The following is a 17,451-nucleotide window of genomic DNA, read 5'->3' as shown; positions in this document are numbered from 1 at the left end:
AGGTAAAAGTGAGTTTACGTAGCTTATATGAGATTTACCAAAGAAAAAAATCCATATAAAGTTTGCAATTACTTGTATTTACAGGTAGCGTTTACAGAGAGGTGTGTTTACAGAGGGCGTTAATGGGGAAGTGAGTTTACAGTGGAAAGCAAAAGTTGACAAGAAATATTGTCTCGGGATCCGGAGTTACAAATGTCTTCAGTTACATCATCTTTATGTCTAAAGTGCGATCACTGACCACTGATAACATGATCCATTGAGTACGATATTTTCACCATCGTGGGTACGATAACTTGGTTCCTCTGGTACGATAACTTGATTCCATGGGTACGATAATTGGATTCTTTGGGTACAGTGACTTTGATTCCTTGGGTACGATAATTTGATTCTTGGTGTACGATTACTTGATTCCTTGGGTATGGTAGCTTGACGCCTTGTGTACGATAAAGTGATGCCTTGGGTGTGATAGCATCATTATCTAGGTATGATAACCAGGCCCCATTATGATATCTTGATCCAGTTAGTATGCTAATCTGATACGTCAAGCATGGGTAAGTAGACCACCCCTTGATTATACAAACTTGATTTCTTGATTATGACTTAATATATGTTGAAAGTTAGCCACTGATTATAACAGCTTGTGTCACTTTGCGTGATCGAGTTACAGTAATGAAGTGTTTATATGCTAACTAGTCCTATAATTAGTTATTCAAAGGTAAATCACATAACCCTGCAAATAGATAGACTGATAGATAGTTAGAGACTGAACGTTTGTACATACTTACACACGTACATGTATACAGGGAAGGTTCCTACTTCCCAGCGATGCGATTTAGCCAAAATAGCAGCGTCTGCCTTAAGCAGACGTGGGCAGAGATGATATATAGGGAGAGAATATGATCGAAATTTAGATATTAAGCTGAGGCGAAAACCACACACTGCCATCACATTAAGATGAAGATTAGGTCAATGAATCACTTTTGGCTGAGGATTCGATTCCTCCAGCTATCCTACCCCCCCCCCCCCCACCACCAGAAATCCAGAGAGGCGTACGTGTCACCTCATTAACTCCCTGATCCCCTCCTCCTCTGGCTTGTGGATCCATGTGACAGCATCGCCTGGTGTCAGCAAGCACGTCCCTCGGCCAGTGAGACAAAGGGGAGGCGGGATCCTTATTTACGTCGACAGCGAAATTGTGATTAATTTGAGAAGTCGAGAGGGTCCATATCTCACGTCGTCGACTGCAAAGCCTTAGAGCTTCCGTCAGAATGTTTTGTCCTGATATATATATATATATATATATATATATATATATATATATATATATATATATATATATATATATGGTTGTGGGGGGAAAAAGAGTAAAGGGCTGAGGTTGCAAAGTTAGCGAGTGTTGAAGATGTGGAAAAAGAATACAGCAGCTGTGTTTGCAGACTAGCAAGTTATAATTGTTATTAAGAAATGCTACATAGGAGTTGTAATGTACCGAGTCATTGAACGAGAGCGAGGATGTTGCAAGGCACATAAGGCTGCATGCAGGTGTGACGGGAGAAGCCAGTACGAATGTTGCGTGGTTCTATACTTTATGCTTTAGTGAGGGAGGAAACTGATACGAGTTAATACTGCTTGTTCGAAGGTAAAAGGTATTGAGATGGTAGAGCAGAGAATATAGATACTGTGATGACAGGATATAATGAGTGAGTGGTTGTTCGAAAAGGGGTTGTTGTTCAGTGTGTCACTGAGAGGTTCTTTGAAGCATTCTGAAAAAGATTATTTCTACACTTTTTGTCTCAAGAATATTATCCTCAGATCTGTATCCATACAAGGGAAGACTACTCACTTCTTGTAGTTTTAAATGTATTTAGCTTTACGTTGAAACTCGAAAACTTTAAATCCGTACTTTCAACATGTTAACTTGTGTTCTGAGCTGTTGCGTTTCGAAGCAAATCATTTTCAACTTACCCACTTCAGCAAAGATATGTATAATGCTTTATATCTTAAAGTATTATATAATGGAACGGTGCATCTTAAGGCATAATAGTTTGACACATGATTTGTAAATTCAATGTTCATCTATGATCCTCAAAATATTTTGTTGCGATTGTTTCTCTGACCTTAACTCATGTGCAGACTTATTATTCGAAGCATCTTAACATTAACTTTACTACTGTGAAACATTGATTTTTTTTTACTATATATTTCGAGGTAAGGTTTATGTGTTCTGAGGTTATATCTCTTGTTGATTTTACTCTGAAAGTGTATTGTTAACTCGTGTAATATGAAAGTGATTTTTTTCATACGTTTCTGATTCTTGTAATTTGATCATTGTCTTTTGAACCTTCATATTTTCATCTTGTTCTCATTATTATCTGCATTTGTGTGTCTGTGTCTGTGTGTCTGTCTGTCTGTCTGTGTAGGACAAATGTACACAGATATTGATCACATCCTTTTCATATCATTCAACAGTGTACCATGTAAGCAAAACTTTAAATTTCGCGTGTAAGAATTAGGTTTAGATGAAACATGAGAAACATTTTCTCACTTTTTTTTTTCTTTAACAGGGCGAGAGTACTAACTTAATTACTCAGTAGACAGTATAAATGACTAGGGAAAGTTGATTAGCCAGACAAGTGGTGTTTTACAGGCCTCTGAAGCCCATTTTCTAAATAGACGTCGTACAGTAGATGATCATGTTCTTTATATATATATTTTTCTTCCTGTTTTCTGTCACTAAACCCCCGTTCCCCGTTTTCGCTAACCGACCAGAAGAGTGTTTGACCAGCAGGACCCTGTCGAAATGACGGTTTATAATTCACTCGTCTTTTATTTTTTCTTTTTTTTTTTTTAATTAGGAGGGACAAGGCAGAGGTGATCATTACCATTAGAAATAAATAGCAACTCTTAGACACTTTTTTTTTATTCCCATTTGGAGCAGGAAGGGCACGACAACGGGACGAGGGCAAGCAATAGCCATCAGAGAATGGCGGTCAGAAACACCAGCTTGTAATGGGACGTCCGGAGCGCAGGTCATGGTGGCGGAAAAGGGTGTGGTGGTAGACGGCTGTCATGGTGGAAGGCACACACACACACACACACACACACACACACTGCTCTACGCCCAGGTACCCCATTACACCGAAACCACCACTGAGGGGAGGATAAATAGCAGTGTTGGCTGTGAGGAGGTGGAGGGATGGCGGCCGTCAACCCTCCCCGGGATTCGAACCCGCATCCCTGTGTTTCGCAGATAGCGACGCAAACACCCACACCACACGCCATCAAGTCACCTAGATGACGACGCTTTCAAATCCTTCAGCACACAGTATCCTCCTAGCTCTTGGGGAAACACGCATTCTTACCGCGGGGAAAATTATGCGAGAATCTTTTTTTTTTTTTTTTTTTTTTTATACTTTGTCGCTGTCTCCCGCGTTTGCGAGGTAGCGCAAGGAAACAGACGAAAGAAATGGCCCAACCCCCCCCCCCCCATACACATGTACATACACACGTCCACACACGCAAATATACATACCTACACAGCTTTCCATGGTTTACCCCAGACGCTTCACATGCCTTGATTCAATCCACTGACAGCACGTCAACCCCTGTATACCACATGACTCCAATTCACTCTATTCCTTGCCCTCCTTTCACCCTCCTGCATGTTCAGGCCCCGATCACACAAAATCTTTTTCACTCCATCTTTCCACCTCCAATTTGGTCTCCCTCTTCTCCTCGTTCCCTCCACCTCCGACACATATATCCTCTTGGTCAATCTCTCCTCACTCATTCTCTCCATGTGCCCAAACCATTTCAAAACACCCTCTTCTGCTCTCTCAACCACGCTCTTTTTATTTCCACACATCTCTCTTACCCTTACGTTACTTACTCGATCAAACCACCTCACACCACACATTGTCCTCAAACATCTCATTTCCAGCACATCCATCCTCCTGCGCACATCTCTATCCATAGCCCACGCCTCGCAACCATACAACATTGTTGGAACCACTATTCCCTCAAACATACCCATTTTTGCTTTCCGAGATAATGTTCTCGACTTCCACACATTTTTCAAGGCTCCCAAAATTTTCGCCCCCTCCCCCACCCTATGATCCACTTCCGCTTCCATGGTTCCATCCGCTGACAGATCCACTCCCAGATATCTAAAACACTTCACTTCCTCCAGTTTTTCCCCATTCAAACTCTTACGAGAATAATAATTCCCAGCGAGACACAGCCTTTCAAACGCTTGCAGACGACAACAACATCTTCGCTTACGACGACTCGTAAAGGGTTAGGTCATGCAGTGGTGTCCAGGTGGTAGCATCGTCGTGCTCAAGATATTCAATCCTCTGTATCCAATAATTTAAGGCATTTGATTACGATAACTCAGTCCCTCCCTTGTCTTAGCTTGATCTAAGGAGACATTTGTCTCCTGATGTTCGATAACTCTTGTCCGCCCGGTACGATGACTTAATGTTCCTCGAAACTTCGAGTCAGTTTCATTGAGTTCAGCGAGATTGAAAATTAGTTTTGCCTTCAGACTCGTCAGATGTCTAATATTTTTGTTAAAGAAGAAAAAAAAACTCCGTAAAGTTCATATATAAAATATCTATGTTAAAAAAAAAAATTCATAGTCCTTTGCAGCTGGCAACATATCCCCCTTTTCCGCCTGTAGTGTCCAGATGTGCGATGATCATGATATTCATAAATATTGTTGGTGGCGCGCGCCCCTGCCGGACACCCCCTCCCCCCTAGCCTCTGTTTTTAAACAAAGAAAACTTCTAATTGGTTACAGAAAGCTGGACGGAGTTGGAGGGGGAAGTGTTACACGAGAAGCGTTAGAAAAGACTTTTGTTCATTAACGCCGCGTACGAGAAGGTTTCTCTGTGTCTGAAAACTTTGGCACCGCGGGGAAATCTGCCCTGATGAGTGTTATACACTTGTCCTTCTCTCGCTTATGTATGCACGATGTGGCAGCGTGTGAGGGAGGGAGGTATACACTTGTCCTTCTCTCGCTTATGTATGTACGATGTGGCAACGTGTGAGGGAGGGAGGGAGGGAAGGAAGGCGGGAGGAGCAGCTGAGCTCACGCTTGGCGGATTGGTTGGTTGATTTGTCAACTTTTTTGATTGTAAAAAAAAAGAGGCAGCGGTGGGAGGCGAAGACTAATCCAGTATTAGCTAATCGTATATAAGGTTGATTAGGTCATGTTGAATTGGAGTGATTTAGTGTATTTGGATGAAGCGAAGGTGACGGGGTTAAAAGGCAAGCAAATTAAGTTGACTGGAAGGAAACAAAGAAATTTTTTTTCAAAAAAATGATCAATTTTTGAGTTAGTTTTTTTTTTATGGTCGGGTGGAAAACGTTGATTTTGTATTTTGAGCGCGACAATACGATCCCGAAGCTCGTCAGTACGGCCCTTGGATGTGATAAGGTGACCTTTGACCTGACCCCCTCATGGTCACGCCATCGTACCCACAGATTCGTACCGTCCTTCTCAAGTTGTTGTACCGTCGTGCTCGAGGGTCGTACCGTCGTGCTTAAAATTCGCGTCATGTGAATGGGTCACACCCATTAGGTAGTTTTTGATGCATGATTAAGGAAAGCTAATATAGATGGGGGTTATTAAAGTATTTCTATGGGTATTCGTAGCGAAGTGGTTAGTGTTGCTGACCATGAGTCACGCACGGGCCAGCCCGGGTTCGTATGCTGGGCGCAGCAGTCGGCCCGCAGCCAACCCAGGTGTTCGGCCTCCCTGGGGAACTGGTCGGCGAATAGATTGGGACAGATCGGCTGGGCTACAGTGAGACAGCTAAGTGACTAAGTGGTAGTTTTGTGAGTTTGAATTCCATAGAAATTGCGTTAGATTGCGTTTGACTGGAAGGTGGGAGGGAAAGGTTTTTTTTTTACAATGATGGAGTTAATGGAGTGACTGGGCTTTGGTTCAGGGCATTCCCTACTAGTCTACGAGGGTTCGAAACCCTCCACTTCTCGGTCACCATTCTCTGACGGGTGGTCACTGGAAAACGCAGTCAAAATATAAATTGTAAATCATTTTGGAATGGAATTTTACATTTTCTGAGTGGACGCGTCCACTGTGTAGCTTAATCACATTTTTTTTTCTCTTATTAACAATGCTATTATTTACGTAGTTTTATTTTTGTTCACTTTTTTTTATTACGTTTGTGTAGATATTTATTTTGCAACGTTTTTACCTCTTAAGTTTTTTTCCTCTGACGACAAGTTGTGATTGTTATCAGTGTTGTTGATCTTATCACTTCTGTTGTTATGATCTCTAATGAAAGTATTGGAGTTTGTTATTCTCCTCCTCCTTCTTCTTCTTCTTCATCTTCTTCTTCTTCTTCTTCTTCTTATTATTATTATTATTATTATTATTATTATTATTATTATTATCATTATAATTACGGTGATGCTACTGCTGCTACAACTGCTAATATTATTACTGCTACTACTAGTACTACTACTGCTGCTGCTGCTACTACTACTACTACTACTACTACTACTACTACTACTACTACTAGTACAGTACAACAGTTACTACTACTACTACTACTACTACTACTACTACTACTGCTGCTGCTATCGGTTACAACCTGTATGTATGTATATATTTTCATCTAATCATTCATCTATTTCCTCACACCCGGGAAGCGAGTACCTGCTTGCTGGGTCGGCTGTTCCTGGCTATTTATAGAGCATCTCCCAGGGAAGTGCATTAGAGCCCCACATGCAGAGCTACCAGGGGTGGGGAGAAGGGGAGATGGGGAGGGGAGAGTGTGGAGAAGGGGAGGGGAGAGTGGGGAGATGAGGAGGGGAGATGGGAGAGGGAGAGAGACAGACATAAGCTGGAGATACCGAAAGAAAATTTGCCTTCCCCGAGACCTGGCAAAGGCCTGGTCCAACCAACATGGACGAAATTTCTCCCAGGGAATCGCCGATTTGCGTCCTTAGATCTTTTCGTCATGTTTCCTTCCCGCCTCTCCGTCTGTGGGCGGTCGTCGGGTCAGGATGGCTTGCATGCCCGAGGTTCGTGAGGTGAGGGTGTCGTATCTTCGTGCTGGAGGAAGGGGGTCGTGCCGTCGTTCGCAGGTAGTCGTACCGTCGTGGTCAAGGTGTCATATCTTCGCACTGGAGAGGGTAGGTCGTACCGTCGTTCGCAGGTAGTCGTAACGTCGTGGTCAAGGTGTCGTATCTTCGTGCTGGAGGAAGGGGGTCGTGCCGTCGTTCGCAGGAGTCGTACCGTCATGATCGAGGGTCGTATAGTCGTTCTGTAGGGTGTCGTACGGTCGTACTCAGTCGTCGTGGTCAAGGGTCGTACCGTCGTGCTCACAGGATGCCACCATCGCTCTAAAGGGTCGTAAGTCTTCAGTTGGTTTCATCACTTTCACCGTCAATTGAGGGAGACGCAAACTCAGATCTTACTTCAAATATTCAAATATTATATGTAGCCGACCAATTTATAAATATTCCCCTTCAAATATTCTAGTATTCTCCTATGTAGCTGACCCATTCATGAATATTCCCCCCCTCCCTCAAATTCCACACTTATTATCTGGAATCAATTTTGATTTAGATACCTCCATCTCCCACACTCCAATTCCACCCTTACTCCCTTTTTTAATCTTTTTTTCTTAGAATTTCTATGTGACTAAAGAAAATGAAGGGAGGGGATTTCATGATCCTGCTTGGAGGAAACTCTTGTCATTTGCATAATAAGATTAACAGGAATTTAAATTCCGAGGTGTATTAAGAGGGGAAATTGGCTTTACTAACACCGCTTTTATACAAGACCTGAAGGAGCATAATTCTTCGTAGTACTTTGTTTATGACGGTACGACCCTTGGGCGAGACGGTACGACCCTTGGGCTAGACGGTACTATTCTTCGGCAGGACGGTACGACCCTTGGGCGAGACGGTACGACCCTTGGGCGAGACGGCACGACCCTTGGGCACGACGGTACGACCCTTGGGCTAGACGGTACTACTCTTCGGCAGGACGGTACGACCCTTGGGCGAGACGGCCAGACCCTTGGGCACGACGGTACGACTCTTCGGCAGGACGGTACGACGCTTGGGCGAGACGGTACGACCCTTGGGCGAGACGATACGACCCTTGGGCACGACGGTACGACCCTTGGGCACGAAGGTACGACCCTTGGGCGAAACGGTACGACCCTTGACCACGACGGTATATATATATATATATATATATATATATATATATATATATATATATATATATATATTTTTTTTTTTTTTTTTTTTTCCCATGATTCCCCTTTGGATTCATAGGAATATCTTGATCACGCGCAAAATTGCGATCCTTTCCAATATATATATATATATATATATATATATATATATATATATATATATATATATATATATATTAGGTCTAGGCCGTAAGATGTATTACGTTGTTGTTTCATTCTGTCGAAAGACGTCGTCTCGATGAACGGACGGTGTGACCCACGGAGCCACTCCGGTGCAGAGTGTGAGGTAGGGACCTCCTCTTCCTCCTCCTCCTCCTTCACCACCACCAGGAGGAGGTCTAGAGCACACTGGAAGTCAGGGGCCAATGGTCCTCACGTTACGTAGGGTCATTCGTCGTCTTACCTGTTAATTATGAGCCCCGTCTCTCTCTCTCTCTCTCTCTCTCTCTCTCTCTCTCTCTCTCTCTCTCTCTCTCTCTCTCTGTGTGTGTGTGTGTGTGTGTGTGTGTAGGAAACCTCAGTAATAAACCTCCTCTCGCGCGGTGTCCATATTGCGCCCCGGTGATGCATTAGGAAAATTGAGTAGTTTCTCCTCGTGGTCGCGTGGCCAACCTCGAGGAGACTGAGGGAGAGAGAGAGAGAGAGAGAGAGAGAGAGAGAGAGAGAGAGAGAGAGAGAGAGAGAATGTCCCTCGCATCCCCTTAAACCAAAACCTGTCGAACACTTCCTTGTTTTCTGTTGTAGTTGTTTTTTGTTTTTGTTTTTCTTTGTTTTTTTTGTTGTTTTTTTCCCTGGGCGTTTAAAAAAAAAGTATCAATTGCCGTCGAGTTGTTGTGGGGAGGGAGAGATGCTCTGAGCGGGAGGTGTGCCATATTTTCGCGAACACCGGAGTGGCTTTTATCCGGGGCCACCGTACCGGCTGAAAGGCGGTGTTGGCCATGGGTTGGAGGAGGGAGGGAGGAAGGGAAGGGGCCGAAGTGGTGCGTGTACGGCCATATATATCCCCCGGGGAATAATGTATTCCTGCTGGCTCCTGTACGCCGGTAGGATTTAATGCTCTGGAGAACGCACCTGATGTGTATATCTTGCGCGGCAGGAGGAGGAGGAGGAGGAGGCTCGGATGTGTGGGGGAAACACCCCACACCACCCCACCCACCCTCTCTACTCTGGAAATTGGTGCATCTGGTGAAAAGCGAAAAATTAGGAGGTTTACAGGCGAAAGGCGGGAGGAGAGGGAGGGGAGGGTTGCGGGAGGCATGGCGGGGTCGGCGAGGGAGACAGGGGGAGGAAGCAGGAGGAGGAAGGTGGTGTGGTATTACCCCTGCTTGGATATTGGTAGACAGAGATAAAGAGGAACAGGTAGACCAGGTGGAGACATAGACGGGGCATGGGTGTAGGTAGGAGGGGATACGTACCTACGAGAGGGGGTTTTTGCCCCTGAGGCATGGCTACCGCATTTGCCCTATCAAACTACGAGTAGTCCCATGAGAGGACTTGGCCAGTCATAAACGCCGTAATGAGAGAGAGGAGGTTAAGATGGGTGGGAGACGTATAGACCCGTGGACGCGCTCATGACTCCAGCACATGACAGCCGCTGGCTAGCCGTGTGTGTGTGTGTGTGTGTGGGACCCTTTCCTCCCCACCTTCCACAGACCAGGAGACCTCCCTCCCTCTGGTGGATATATGTGACGCAAATGGTCGAGTGTGGCGGTACGTGCTACAGTAGAGGTCATGTGTTGTGGCATGGCTCATGTCCACCACCAGAAGATAAGCACGGAAGTGTAGTTTTATACATACATATATATATATATATATATATATATATATATATATATATATATATATATATATGTGTGTGTGTGTGTGTGTGTGTGTGTGTGTACCCTAATGAGGTAACCAGTACTTCATAATCTTATTCTTATTCATTTTCTTCCTTTGAGAAGCAGAAGTGTTACTGTCGTCATTGTCGTTTGTTCCATTTATCATTATCATTATCATTATTATTCGGTAAATATAATGAAGCCAGGAAGGAAGACACCGAGGGCGTGGGGGGGGGGGGGGGGTGTAGCGTAGTGTGGGTCCTCTGCTCACCAGCCACCACCTGCGAACACCTCACCAGGCCTTATATACTCCTACTCTCTCTCTCTCTCTCTCTCTCTCTCTCTCTCTCTCTCTCTCTCTCTCTCTCTCTCTCTCTCTCTCTCTCTCTCTCTTCACGCTTTTCATGGTTCGAAACCATCCCCCTTCCCCCCACATACACACACACACACACACACACACACACACACACACACACACACACACACACACACACCCGTCTCCCCTGATGATGCTAACGCACGTTATTAAAACCCAGATGGACCAATAACGGGTGTTGTTGATGGACCGTGTATGCGATATTGGCGTCTTGGGCAGCCCGGTGTGTGCGGGGGTCATTGAAGTGGTGGTTGGTTGACAGGGGCTTGGGATGTGGGGTGTGTTCGGACGTGTTGTTGGCCCAATCGAAGGGAAAAACAAAAAAAGGTGTGAGGCACTTCATCTTTCTCTCCCCCCCACCCACCATCACCCAGCGGACATCACTTACGTCGCCGACATGGCGTGATTATTTATGGGGGGGGGGGGGGTCGTTCAGTGACCAGTTGTCTGAAATATAACCTGATGTGTTGTGTCGTCCCAGGAGGATGATTTGTGAATTGTAGCTATGCGTGAAGTTGTGGTCACTGTTGTTCTTCGGGATGTTGTTATGTGATCCCCCCCGACGCCAAGCGGGGTTGGGGCTGTTTCAGGAAGACATAAAGCAACAGACAGTCTTAAGATGCGAACGTTTTCGTGATTCTCTTCATGGCAGTGCACGGTACTTTCACTGTCCAGAGGCTTGTCACTGCCCAAAGGCTTGTCTCTATCCAAAGGCTTGTCTCTATCCAAAGGGTTGTCACTGTCCAAAGGCTTGTCTCTATCCAAAGGCTTGTCACTATCCAAAGGCTTGGCACTGCCCGAAGGCTTGCCACTATTCAAAGGCTTGTCACTGGCCAAAGGCTTGTCACTATCCAAAGGCTTGTCACTGCCCAAAGGCTTGTCACTGCCCAAAGGCTTGTCGCTGTCCAGAAGCTTGCAGGTGGGGTAGGTCATGAGGACCTTACCAAAATCGTGCTTCAGGTCCGACAGGCACGCGCCACTGGGCTACCTCCACACCCGGTCCACAAACAGCCCGATAAAGCACTCAGTCGGTCCATATTGACGCTGCAAAAATAGGACGAAAAGAATTTAATAGACTCCAAAAAAAGAAAGAAAAAAAAAAAGGTGAGCGAGGGGAAGTGAGCTTTAGCTGGCGAGGAACTGGCTGGGTTGTGGTGGCAGTTGTGGTGCTGGGCCACCAAGAGTCTCGTACCACCAAGCTCCACCAACTTTACAAATAATTTCCGGTAATTAAGTGGGTCGACGGCCGTGCTCACATCAGGAACACAGAGCCAGAGAGTGGCCGCGCCGTATTACTTGAGAGGCTGGGGTGTTGGTAGGGCGCGGGCGGCAGCAGTAGCAGGAGGAGGAGCAGCAGCAGCAGCCGATGACCAACCTTGAAGTTGTAAATACCGAGGTCGCCTGAGTGGCCACTGTTAAAAGCCAGGCTGCTTATTACAGGCACACAGGTGAGGGCCGAGATCACCGCACGCCAGGTATCGCTCCTGAAGGTCGAGGGCAAGTAGTGTTGCATGAGTCGAACCCCACACACACACACGACCTCAAACACTTGACTGTCTTGGGGCGAGTCGAACCCTTCCATCCCTCAGCTTAGGCCTACGTGGAAGTACCTAGCAGCCACTTCCCCACTCCGCACTGGATGCAGCAAATATAAGTAACATATAGACTCCTTAAATGGGTGATAATGGGAGTTTATGCCACTGGGTCGCGTATCTGTGAAGGACGTCCGTTGTCGTAACGTTGTCTTAATTAGAGGGATACAAGATGCCGGGTTACGGGGATATGAGGCATTATGTGGATATAACTTTCCGAGTTAGAGGGGTATGAGGTGTCGAGTTTCTGGGATATGAGGTGCCGGAGTATAGAGGGTAAACAGCACATTTCACGTGGGATATGAAGTGCCGAATTACAGCGGTAAACACCGCCGATTCGCGTGGGATTCAAGGTGCCGAATTACAGGGGTAAACAGCGCCGATTCACGTGGGATTCAAAGTGCCGAATTACAGGGGTAAACAGCGCCGATTCCCGTGGGATTCAAAGTGCCGAATTATATGGGTAAACAGCGCCGATTCCCGTGGGATTCAAAGTGCCGAATTACAGGGGTAAACAGCGCCGATTCTCGTGGGATTCACGGTTCCGAATTACAGGGGTAAACAGCGCCGATTCTCGTGGGATTCACGGTTCCGAATTACAGGAATGAAGGGAATCGAGTCAGGGAGAAGCAGCTTGATGGGTGACTCGTGCCAGTGTGTAAGAGGAACCTTCAGGCGGGCGTTCCACGGGCGTCCGTCCTGCTGGCCATACTTGGTGCAGCCTCTGAGAGCCTGCCAGTAATTTACATAAATTAGAATAATACACCAGATATGTGTGGCGTCGTGAGATAATGGTGGTGGTGGTGGTAGTAGTAGACGACGACTCCTGCTGTATTTTCAGCTTACGTCACGATCGGACTACCTTACGTCACCTCTCACGGGTATGTCAGCTTACGTCACCTCTCACGGGGTGTGTAAGCTTACGTCACCTGCCATGGTTGCGTCAGCTTACGTCACCTCCCACGGGTGTGTCAGCTTACGTCACCTCCCACGAGTGTGTCAGCTTACGTCACCTCCCACGGGTGTGTCAGCTTACGTCACAGCTGACTCTCCCGGGAGCGTGTCAGCTTACGCCACAGCTGACACTCTCCTAGGGGGTGTGTCAGGTTACGTCACGGCTGACTTTCCCCCCAGGGGCTTGTGCCTGTCACCTTCCCTTCCTTCCTCTTCATTCCAAGCCCTTACCCCTCCCCCTACCCCCCCCCCTCTCTCTCTCTCTCTCTCTCTCTCTCTCTCTCTCTCTCTCTCACCCTGGCCGGAGCTAATATGGCCCGGGGAAAGGGAAGAGCAAGACCAATGAGGCCCATTAGGAGGGCCTGAGCCTTGGTGATGCTGGGGTTTCTGACCATCTCCTGAGATGAAGTTAACAACAAGAGTGATATTTATTGTTGGACGTGGTGATGGTGGTAAGGGGGTTGTGGTGGTGATGGTGGTAAGGGGGTTGTAGTGGTTGATGGTGATGGTGGGGGGTTGTGGTAGTGATGGGGGGGTTGTGTTGGTGGTGATGATGGTAGGGGGTTGTGTTGGTGGTGCTGGTAGGGGTTGTGGTGGTTTTGATGGTGTTAGGAAGGTAGTTATGGTAGTGATTCTAAGGGTAGTCATATTTGTGACGTTAATAGATAGATAGATTGATAGAAATGTGTTGGTGTTACCGGACTCCGCCTGCTCGAGGTTACACCCGCGAGTGTAAGGTCACGATTGGTGAGGCTCTATCACTGGGAGTACAATCTCGTCCATGAACTTCTCACCCCGCAGGCGTCCAGCATTTCCCTGCTACTAGAAGTAGCGCAGCCTTTGGATATGCAGGAACACCTGGAAAGTGGTCCCTTCCAGTACAAAGGGAGTCCTGGAACGATTACATAATACAGTCTCCAGTCATGCATTTATTGTTTCCCCAGCCATGCCCTAGCTGGGTTGGGAGCCAGCAGCCTAAACATACACGTCTCCCTAGATTTCGTGATCGCTGCTCTTGGTGACGTCCAGCTGAGGTAGAAAAAAAAAGAATCCTGGATTCTTTCCCCTGACTCTAGCTGGAAGGGGAACTCAAGCCATGACACCGATGGAAATTCCGTTTGTAAGCATTTTTCTTCGTTGTTAGAGGGACGGGGAAAAAAAAAACGCCCTCCGGGTATAGGGTGCGGGGGTGGGCTCTGTGTATTGCAGGGAAGAAAAGTCACGCACCATAATGGCCTGGGTTGTTGACCGCCGTTGAATACCCTAAAGTGGTTCTGGGTATAAATTGGGCCTCGTCTGAATTGGAACCGACAAATCCTCTCCGGGAAATTGGCCGGGGTATGTAAAAGTAACAAAGTCTGCCGGGAATTTATACTGTCAAGTATGTATGTATGTAAGTGTGTGTGTGTGTGTGTGTAGGTAGGTAGGTAGGTAGATGACCACATATAACACGGCCAGGCCTCGCTAGATACATAAGCAAAATATCTTCCTCAAGAGCCCCAATTTACGAAGCTCAAGCCGACTGCCGACCCGTCTCGTATATCGACCCTCCACCTCCCTCCCTCCTTACCTACCGACCACAAGAAATGTACCTTTTAAGTTACGTCTTCCTCGTTCTTAGGCACCCTGGCTGTGGTCCCGGGGTGTCGTGTTGGCGAGGGGGAGTGAAAAGGGGAGTGAGTGAGGGAGTCTTGGTGGTGGTGGTGTGAGGTTGGCTGGGCTGGGCTGGGCTGGGCTGGCCTCGTCTGGAACGCCAGTGCCGGTCGCAAAGGATGCTAATTTGCCCCAGCGAGAAACGCAGATGGAGGGTTTTAAGAATGTTGAAGCTTCGGTAATTAAGGAGGAAAGGTGGGTGGGTTGAGGTGGGAGTAGAAGAGGAGGCGGAAGGGGGTGGGTGTTTAAGGGAAGACAAATGAAAGCAGGAATGAGGGGGAAGGAAGGTGAGAGACGGGAGAAAGAGACGTATAAACAGAGAGACAGACGGACAGACAGACACACTGACAGGCATCCACGCCTACAGACACATGAGAATGAACGTCTTCGCTTGAAACCAAAGGGAACCAGGATCAGGAGTTGGGGGTTGGAGGGGAGAAACAGGGAAAAGTAAAAGACAATATAGATTGGAAACGTTACTGGGAAATAATGTTGACCAGAGCAGGATCGTTGAGCGCGGTGGGCTCTGCTTAATGCATCGGCTGGCGTGTCGGGCGCCCATATATAGAAAACTCTCTCATGCCAACGTGTTTTTTCTCTCTCTTTTCCGCCAGTGAGAGAGCCAAGTCTTGCTGTAGTATACAAGTCCGAGAAAAATTCAATAAAAGACGCAATAAGTAGAGTCAAAAGCTCTGTCCAAGAGAAGCCAGATGTCACCTTCAGTTACATGTCGTGTATCACTTTCTTCTCCCTTGGTGTGTTTTCTCCCATAGTGTTTGTTTGTTTTTCACTAGTCTTCATGTAAAAGGGTTGTATCTAACGGTATCATCCTTGTTCCTCTCCTGCAGGAGCTGGCGCGGTGATAGATGATTCAGCTGCAGTAACTGCCACTGCGCCTCCTCCAGGATATATTCCTGTGGAACAGCCAATTTCCCCAGAACAGAAACCGGCCCGCCCGGCCCGGCCCCCCATTTTCTTTTTTCTTTCTTTAACGCATCAACAGAAGCTGGGCAAAGAGAGGATGGTGATGCCTCCGACGTGGCCCGTATGGTGACTGTGATGGTGATGTGAGGAAGGTGTGACCGTCGGCCAAAAGGGATAGTGAGTTTGGATGGTGAGCTGCTCCCATGGTGTGGAAAGGGTGCGAGACCCATAGACATATTTGATGGTGAAGTTGTCAGACTCCTGATGGTGAGACAGTCCGATGGTCAGGTGATGTGATGGTGTCGTTATCGGATGGTGTCGTGATGTGACTCCAATGGTACAGTGATGTGAAGGTGAAATTACCAGTATGATGGTGAAGTAGAGCGTTACCATGATGTGATTGGGTAGAGTGACGTGGTGGCGCCATGATGATGTGATGGTGAAGTGTGACGTAGGATGGGATGGTGACCGAAGGTACGGTGACGCTATGGTGCCGTCACATGATCAGACAAGGGTGTGACGAGTGAAACACATGGTTGGAAAATATCTCGACAGTGAAACTGCTATGACGTATGGTACAGTGACGAAGGTACACTGATATGCTGAGGCTTCGAGGGACCAGGAAGTGATGATACAGGAACACGTATGATACAGTGAAATCATGGCATCATGAAGTAGTGCTAAAATACGATATTGTTACAGTGACATAAAAATATACAGTGAATTAGTGCTGAGATACGGCACAGTGAACGAGAGGAACAGTGAAACGATGCTAAGATAGTGGTACTGAGAATTAGAAGTGCAGTGAAAAGATACAGTAAAAAAGATACAGGAAAAACAAAAGTGTTTTGTTGAGATAATGCATAATGATACATCGTGATACAAGAAAACTACGTAAACCGGCTGAATATTTTGTCTAAACAGAAACAAAATTGATGAAGTCATTTCCATGAAGAGAATGTATCGTGAAATTATGTATAACTTGGTAAAGTTGAACTCAACAAACTTATACAGATGAATAGAAGCGTAACACATATTGTAAGGCCTGGCGTATATTACAAAGACGAATGAACAAGCCGGAATATTGGTAATATGGAATGGACATTAGACCTGATGGTGACATGCGTAGAAAATATAGGAGAAAAAAACAGAGAAAAGATGATTAAGGGAGAGTAGATTATATGAAAGTCTTTTTCAATTATAAAATTGAAAGAAACAGTGAAACAGAAGGATATGTATATTATTGTTGATATATAGAGGTAACGGGAAATACATAAATTAGAAGAGAGTGAAAAGACTTGCAATGAACTAAAGACGAGAATATATCCATTTCTCCCTATAAAAATTACGTCCCATAGAACTTACACCACAAAGGGCAGGCAGACGAACAGACACAGAGAGAGAGAAAGAGACAGAAGTGACACAGACACTGGTGTGTGTGTGTGATCGTTCCCCGTGGCTCGGCTATGCCACCAACAGGACACAAGTAGCACCACTCAAACTCACCCACCCCGGAATCACGAGGATCACACACCACCCCACACAGACCACAAGGCTGGTGACGGCCACCGATCACCATGCGCCTGGTAACGCTGACGCTGGCAACGCTGCTCGTCCTCCTCACTGCCAACCCTGGCAACGCTGACCCAGACCCAGGTAGGTTACGTTAATGTTAACAGTGTCCCGGGTAGGTTAACAGTGGTAGGATAGGTTAATGTTAATGTGCCCAGGTAAGTTGATATTGTAGTGTTCTGTGTAGGTATTGTTAAAGTGTTCTTGGTAGGTTAATATTAACGTACACGGGTATGTTGATATTAACAAGTCCTAGGAAAGTTAATGTTAACATTAACAAAATCCAGGCAGGTTAACATTAACTGAATCCGGGTGGGTTA

At 46.3% G+C, this 17,451-nt stretch overlaps 1 protein-coding gene across 1 annotated transcript in view; it reads left to right on the top strand.

The window, feature by feature from the left end:
• Window positions 1-17,451, top strand: part of LOC139747282 (macrophage colony-stimulating factor 1 receptor-like) — a 214,050-nt gene that overhangs the window by 140,345 nt on the left and 56,254 nt on the right. The window contains exon 3 of the mRNA XM_071659390.1: window positions 15,484-17,215. Coding sequence (XP_071515491.1) covers window positions 17,137-17,215 — 79 coding nt within the window. The 5' untranslated portion in view covers window positions 15,484-17,136. The remainder of the gene's footprint in view (window positions 1-15,483; window positions 17,216-17,451) is intronic.

The sequence above is a fragment of the Panulirus ornatus genome, chromosome 68, assembly GCF_036320965.1.
Source record: "Panulirus ornatus isolate Po-2019 chromosome 68, ASM3632096v1, whole genome shotgun sequence".
Taxonomy (NCBI): domain Eukaryota; kingdom Metazoa; phylum Arthropoda; class Malacostraca; order Decapoda; family Palinuridae; genus Panulirus; species Panulirus ornatus.
This window is presented reverse-complemented; position numbering and strand designations above follow the sequence as displayed.